The sequence below is a fragment of the Bison bison genome, unplaced genomic scaffold (genome assembly GCF_000754665.1).
Source record: "Bison bison bison isolate TAMUID 2011002044 unplaced genomic scaffold, Bison_UMD1.0 scf7180017864180, whole genome shotgun sequence".
In the NCBI taxonomy this organism is placed as follows: domain Eukaryota; kingdom Metazoa; phylum Chordata; class Mammalia; order Artiodactyla; family Bovidae; genus Bison; species Bison bison.
Genome location: NW_011494752.1, coordinates 15,465,079 through 15,472,062, shown reverse-complemented (window position 1 = coordinate 15,472,062; position 6,984 = coordinate 15,465,079). Strand labels below are relative to the sequence as shown.

General features: G+C 46.0%; 1 protein-coding gene across 1 annotated transcript in view; it reads right to left on the bottom strand.

Moving 5' to 3' along the window:
* Positions 1 to 1,732, bottom strand: part of TMEM107 (transmembrane protein 107) — a 2,863-nt gene extending 1,131 nt beyond the window's left edge. Inside the window, exons 1-4 of the mRNA XM_010843052.1 lie at positions 1,460 to 1,732; positions 1,234 to 1,301; positions 1,032 to 1,132; positions 198 to 294 (exon numbers count right to left, since the gene is read on the bottom strand). Coding sequence (XP_010841354.1) covers positions 198 to 294; positions 1,032 to 1,132; positions 1,234 to 1,301; positions 1,460 to 1,546 — 353 coding nt within the window. The 5' untranslated portion in view covers positions 1,547 to 1,732. The remainder of the gene's footprint in view (positions 1 to 197; positions 295 to 1,031; positions 1,133 to 1,233; positions 1,302 to 1,459) is intronic.
* Between the last annotated feature and the right edge of the window lie 5,252 nt (positions 1,733 to 6,984).

Here is a 6,984-nt window from a genome sequence, read left to right as displayed (position 1 = left end):
TTGTAGGCAGATGCTTTACCGTCTGAGCCACCAGGGAAGTTTTAGGAGTGTAGGAGGGGAGGACTTCAAAAAGACTCGGGAATGTTGAGTGGATCTGGTATCTTACACATGGAGTAAAGGGCTGGATAGGAGAAATCTTCAGATTTAAAGTAAACCTCCCTTCCCCATCCATCCTCAAACATTAGGTGCTACCATACCTGCAAAAGACAAAAATGTACCAATATGTGGTGCACTCCCAACGCTCAAATATGAAGAAGGACAGGGCCACAGATGCACCACAGTGAGCCCCGATGGCTTGGGAATACACCAGAGTCAAGGAAAGCCTTTGGATCAACAGGTAGTGATGAGCCAGAAAAGGCCGGTGATGGGCCTGGCATCTGCATTCACAATCAGCTCCTGGTGAGTAAGGCATCTCTCACTCCCTTTACCACACTGCAAAGGCCAGAGCCAGAAGTCCAGACCTTTGGGTTTTAGGATGGCCATGTGTAGAGGCCAGAGCTGAGCCTGCCCTGCTGGGAAACCAAGCTACCTCCATCCCGTATCTAGTTTGGACCCTTCAGGTGAAGTAGTAGACTCCCAATCTACTCCAAGCACACAGAAATGCTCACAGGGACACAATACACTGCTGGGATCACTTTCCAGCACCCTGGTGTTGAGAGCCTTCCCTGATCCATCTTCCTCACTTCCTTTGTCTCTTCTGCCTTCCCAAAATGCTTTGTATCTTTACATCTGATGGCACCCATGCTTATCACACTGAATTACAGATGTCTGTGCGTCTCCCTCTTCCTCAAGATAGAAAACTGTGTTGTACTCCCATCTTGAGATCTCCAGTGCCTGGTGAGTGGCAGGAGCTCAAAAAGTGATCCGAGATTGTATTAAATCTTCCACATTGCCTAACATCTCTCCACAGGAGGGATTCTGTTTGCCTGCTAGAGCAAACACCATTGTGCCAGAAAGGCCTGGTTAAGTGGCTGAAGGGTGTTATGGTGGACAAGGGCCGAGGAGGAAAGGAGTACACGTAGAAAGGATACAGATGAGGCTCTGGGTGCTGTTGAACATGGAAACTCCTAAGAAGAAACCAGACAGCTCCCGTGCAAAGAGGGCCAGGGTGACAGAGAGCGCTGCCACCAGCCTGCAGAAAAGAAGGAAGTGGCTCAGGCCTTCTGGACTTTTTCTAAGACTCCTTCACTCCCACTACTGCCTAATTCTGTCCACCCTGTCCCACATGCTCACTGAATGTCCTGCTTCTCATACTCCTCAGGGGTGAATTTGAGAGGCAGGCAGGCCTGGATGTTGCTGTCCTAGGGAGCAGGGCAGAAAAAAAGAGAAGTTGAAAGAGGGTCTGGCGGCGGGATATGGGAGGACTCCACCGTGTAAGGCTCCGGGGGAGAAAGGGTGGGGTGGGGCTGGGACCACCCCAAATTGGAAGGAGGAACGAGAAGAGAGCCATGGGTCTTACCCTGGACCAGAATAAGGTGATGACGACCACCAGATGCGCCAGGAGCGTCAGAAAGCGAGAGGGCACGAGCCCCGAGATCCGGCCCATGGTCCCCAGGGGAAGAGGTACTGCCTGGAGCAGAGGCCGTTTGTCTCTGGGGCTGGAAGCTCAAGGAGGGTCACTCCTCAAGGCTCTCAAGCTAGCAGACAAAAATTCGACGTACGCCACCCTCCCCGCTTACGCTGGCACCGCTCAGTTGCCTTGGTAACCGCAAAAACGAGGGCTCCGACGGGACCTCTGAAAGTCTCGCGAGAGCGGCAAATATCGCGCCGCCGCCAGCCCTCTGGGAAACGTTGGTCCGGGTCCACAATACCTGTGCAGATCCCGACCGGATGCAGAGAATCGAGCCGTCGGCCTTCCCGCGTGCAGACGAGCTGTCTGCACAGCCTGAGAGTGTGTTGTGGCGCGGCCCTACATTGCCGAGTCGGCCCACACAGCACTGGCGAACGGAAACTCGGACACTCGCTCCTCCGGGTATCCCCACGCCGGGAGCGGCCTGGGCCCCAGCCCCTGCTACTTTGCACAGGATGACCCTCCGGACACCACAGTCACCACCACTTCAGCCTTAGGGCGTCAACATGCCCGAGGCCTGGACACTCTCTTTTCTTCCATCCTCCGCATCAGTGTAGCTTCTCCCTGACCTAGGCCGAATTTGGAGAGGTGGATGCCCCTTTATTGTCCCGGAGCCCCTGGTTGTTGGCCGACCGTATACCTGAACTTTTCCTTGATTCTGGTTCCTCGCCCCCGCCCCAGCTCGCTCAGATTGGCGAGGAGTTTGTAGAGTACAGAAAGGAGCCCCTCTCCTGAACTAGGGTGTGGATGAGAGGCGTGTTGCGGGAATGAAGTGGACAAACGGTATCAGAAAAGGGAGTGGAGGAAGAGAATGAAACCCCGCGTCCCTGGGAGGCGAGAGTCGAGGGCGGAAATTCAGACTCTACGATTTCCTTATCTCTTAGAGGTGTGGCCAGCTATAGTCTAAGCATCTCTCACGATTGGGACCTCACGGACCTTCGGACCTTAAAGGTGATTTCCTGCAGAACGGAAAGTTCTCGCCGGAGTTCATGGCTAACAGTTAAGTCACAACTTCCAGGCCCCCCCACCCCCACCCCCTTACCAGATCATCTCCCAAGAATAATAATGGATAATCCAAAATAAGAATAGAAAGAGTTTTATTTGAGCCAAACTAATGAGTAGACTGGAAGCTCCTTTCCCAGATTACTCTGAGAAACTGCCCCAGCGAAGCATCGTTTTCAGTGCAGTTTTGCATTTTGTAAGAACAAAGAACTTTATACAAGTCAGGGTTACATTTCTTTTTTTTCTTTTTTAAGGACCAGATGATTAATATACAGCAGGTCAGCATGGCCTTGGCACCTGGAAAGCATCTCTTATCATCACATCAAAGGTGTCCCAGGAAGAGGGGCATTTAATCTTTATTTTTAACATGGGCATTTTTTACTTCTGGTCAGCGTACCCTTTCCTTTAATTAAAGCAGATGTACAAAGTGTGTTTGATAGACCACAAACAGGCTATTTTAGTTAGGATAAAATTCAAGTTGTGTAATGTTTAAGCCAGAATGACTTCCCTATATATCTCAAAATGTGAACACTTCTTTTATTACTACTCTCCATCTCAGTGCCTCTTAGACAGGTCTAAACTACAAGCCCAAGAGGCATTTTTTAATTTCCTCATTCATTCATTCATTCAACAAATAAGTCCCAGGCACTGTGCTGGGCTCATATCCTTGAGGAACAAGGAAGAAGTCTCTACCTTCCTGGGGTCAGAGAGATTGACAACAAACACGTCAACAAATAATAAATCTGCAAGGTAAAAGTTGTAATAAATAAATTTTAAAGGAAATAGTAGAACAATATGATCAAGGAAATTTTCTTTGAAAATAGACCATTTGTTCTTAAAACTTCATTTTAGGAAATGTGGTCAAAACAGAAAAAATGCTTTTCTCTCTTGCAGGTCCCCAATGTACTAAATGGATTTCCTTTTTCTAAACCAGTGTGTGAAAAATTTCAGGTGTCCAAGTGATAGTCAAAAGATGTTTCCTCAAGTTCATGCAAGACAAAGGGATATAACAAGAATGGATAAACAACAAGGTCCTGCTGTATAGCACGGAAAACTATATTCAATGTCATATGATGTCATAATGGAAAAGATATATATTTATATCTGAATCACATTGCTTTACAGTAGAAATCAACACAACATTGTCAAACAACTACACGTAAATAATGTTTTTTAAAATGGTGTGACAAATTTGAAATTTAATGTGTGATCCTAATGGGTCCTGGATCAGAAAAATAAAATTTATTATAAAGGACATTAGTGGAAAAATTGGCAAAATCTGAATAAGGTCTCTAGCCAAAATAATAGAGTCAATAGTGTCAGAGTGAAAGAGGTGGAGTGAAGTGGAAGCAATCTACAGAGTCTTAGAAGATAAAGTCTAAACCTGGGAATGTGTGTGGGTGAGAGAAGGAAGGGATGACTGTTAGATTTTGGGATCCAGCAGCTTGAAGTTTGGGGCATTCTGCGCTTAACAGCCTTCCTGCCTGGGTACCTATAGCAAGTAAGAACAGGAAGATAAATTCACTTTGTGAACTGGTAAACAGCAGGCATTTAATCGACTTCCCTGGTGGCTCACTTTCCATGTCTTTGGTTCAGAGAAGCCTGCTTCACACTCACCAAAGAGAGTTTTGGAGCCACCTTGTGGCCACAGGTGGTAGTGCCAGTGACCAAGGGTCCTTCGGCCACTCGACCCAGGGCTGGAACTCACATGTTCCGATATTTGAACTGGCCATAAAATAATTTAGAAATGCGTTTTTTAAGTCAGAAATATTCAAACATATTGTATGTAAAAGTAAAGTATTTTTCATTCAAAAGGTTATGACCCCTTTTGAAGCCTACCATTCTGTTTCAGCAATTACCAACACATGGCCAACCTTGTTTCAGCTAAATTCTGCGTCCCAGTCCCACTGGATTATTTTGAAGCAAATCCCAGACATCACCAAATAGTTCTGTCCAGGCGGAGGAAATTTTCATCCCACTGTCTTGAGTTCTTTTAGCTGATCTAATAATTAAATTAACATAAGATAGATTGATAGGAGGAAAAAAATCCAATTTAATTCAAACACAGGGAAATCTCACAGAAAAAGGACCACCAAAGAGACCAAAGGAGGCTGTTTATATGTTGTTTTTTGACAAAGAAATATTGTTTGTGAAGAATTAACAAAGGGGTTTGTGCTTGGGGTAGCAAACTAAAGAAGTAGCAAAGTTTGTTATGTAGCTATCTTAGCCTTGAATTCCCTCACTCTGGTGATAAAACAAAATTTATATTTAAAGACAGGACAAGAAAAACTGAACATAAAATTCTCTCTGTGTGTTTGTTTGGGCCTCGTCCTTCCCTCCCTAATGTGCAAGTGTGCACCTGCGTTACATATTAACCAGATGGGAGTGACTGCTCAACTATACAGATCAATTTTTTCCCCTTTCTTCTAATGCTACAGTGTAACTTTTGTTTGCTGTTGTTACTTCTTAAAACTTAAAAGACTAGCATTCTTTCTCAACTCTGTAGAGGGTTATGAAGAACCTCAGCTTCATAAGTCCTGACAGGAGGTGTACCCTTTCAGCTGGGAGTCATGGTGACTTGTTGCTCACTTTGTAAATGCTTACTTGGACTGTTACCTTGGTAAACCTTATGTAAATTATCAGTCTGGCATTTTGATGTAGGATCCTTTGTCTTGAAAATGTACATGACTAGTGCCTTGGGCTTTTAACAGGCAGCACACCACGTTTGCTTGTCTCTCTTTTTCTGGTGTTTAATCTGAGCTTCGAGTTCAGGAGTAGGCAGACTGAAGCAACCATTGAACATTTCCCATCAGTTTTTCACACCAGGTGAGCAATTTTAACTAGAAGACTGTGGGTTCAAGTCCTAACCCAAGGGTTCAAGTCCCAATCAGTTTTGGCTGGGTTTGAATCCCGTCTGAGTTGTGCAGTTTCAATGGGGCATTGATTTTAAGCCACAGCATGATGGAATCATGTTAGCATTTTAAAAGATGATTGTCTTTGACTATTCTGGAGACAGAGACATTAGGGAGGAGTCTACTACAGTCATCCAGCGAGATGGCAGTGGGAATAGGGAATGAGGGCTAACAGAATTATGAAGGAAATGAAATTGAGTGAACTTGGTGACTAGAAATGGGAAGCGAGGAAGGGGGAAGAGTCAAGATGAATCCAAGCCTCAGCTTGGCCTCTAACTGAGAGTGCAGAAGACTGGGAAGGAAATGAGACAAGAGGGAAGGGGACAGGGCACAACCTTTACAAGAATGACGCAGCTACTGAGAACTGGATAGGAGAGAAAAATGGTTAGAACCGTTCAGGCCCAAGATGGCAGAAGATTCAACTTCCAGTAGACCTTAAACCTTATTACATGCCCATCCTGTATATTAACATGTTGAAGGACACACCCACAGGTACCATGACACTTCTGAGGCAGACCATAAAAAGCCAAAAAGGGGGGCAGTGGCCCAATTTCTGGAAATCCTCACCCCTTCCCTAAGTAGTTAGAATAATCCTCCCAAATGTTACCCTCTGAAATTACTCAGCCCATAAAAACTTACCACATTATATTTCCCAGGGCTCTTTCAGAGATGGCCCACACTTTTTATGGAGCGTGTTCAGTTCAGTCGCTCAGCTGTGTCTGACTCTTTGCAGCACACCAGGCCCTGGAGCCTACTCAAACTCATGTCTCTCTCAATAGATCTACTTCTTACCTATCTCTTTGCCTCTCCCTGAATTCCTTCTATGTGGAGACATAAAGAACCTCAGCTTCATAAGTCCTGACAGGAGGTGTACTGTTTCAGCTGGGAGATTGTGGGTTTGAGTCCCGCCTGAGGTGGGAAGTTTTTGAAGGATGACAGGGTCATGTGAAGGTGTCCAGCAGGCACTAGACTGAATCCAGAGAGGTGGGAGCAGGATTCAGGAGCCCTCAGCACAAAAATGATGGCTGACTCCAGGGAAGGGTTTACTCCAGGGAAGGTGTGCAGCATAAAGAGAGAAGACAGAACTCCTAGGAAAAAAGGACAGAAAAAGAGTCTGGAGGGAGGGGGACGGTAAGATAGGGGAAAGCCAGCAGACAGCAGTGTCATGACAACCAAGGGGGAAGGCTCTTAAAGGATGTTGCCCAGTCAATTAAGGTCAGGCTTCTCCGCTGGCTTTGACTTGTCTGTAGTCCCTGATAACTTTCTTTGGCGGTATTGGACCCTTGAACTTCTTTGACCCTTCAAGAAGCAAATGAGCAAATGTGTGTGTGTATGTGTGTGTGTGTGTGTTTGGGTGTGTGTTGGGGGGGGGGTTCTTTCAGCTTCTGGTATTCCTCTTTATAAGTTTCCAGCCTGGTCTCACCTGGGGAGCTTTAACAGGTACAGATATTTATGTCAACGGAAATCAGAACAGGGGTTGCCTCTGTGAAGGCGGCGGGG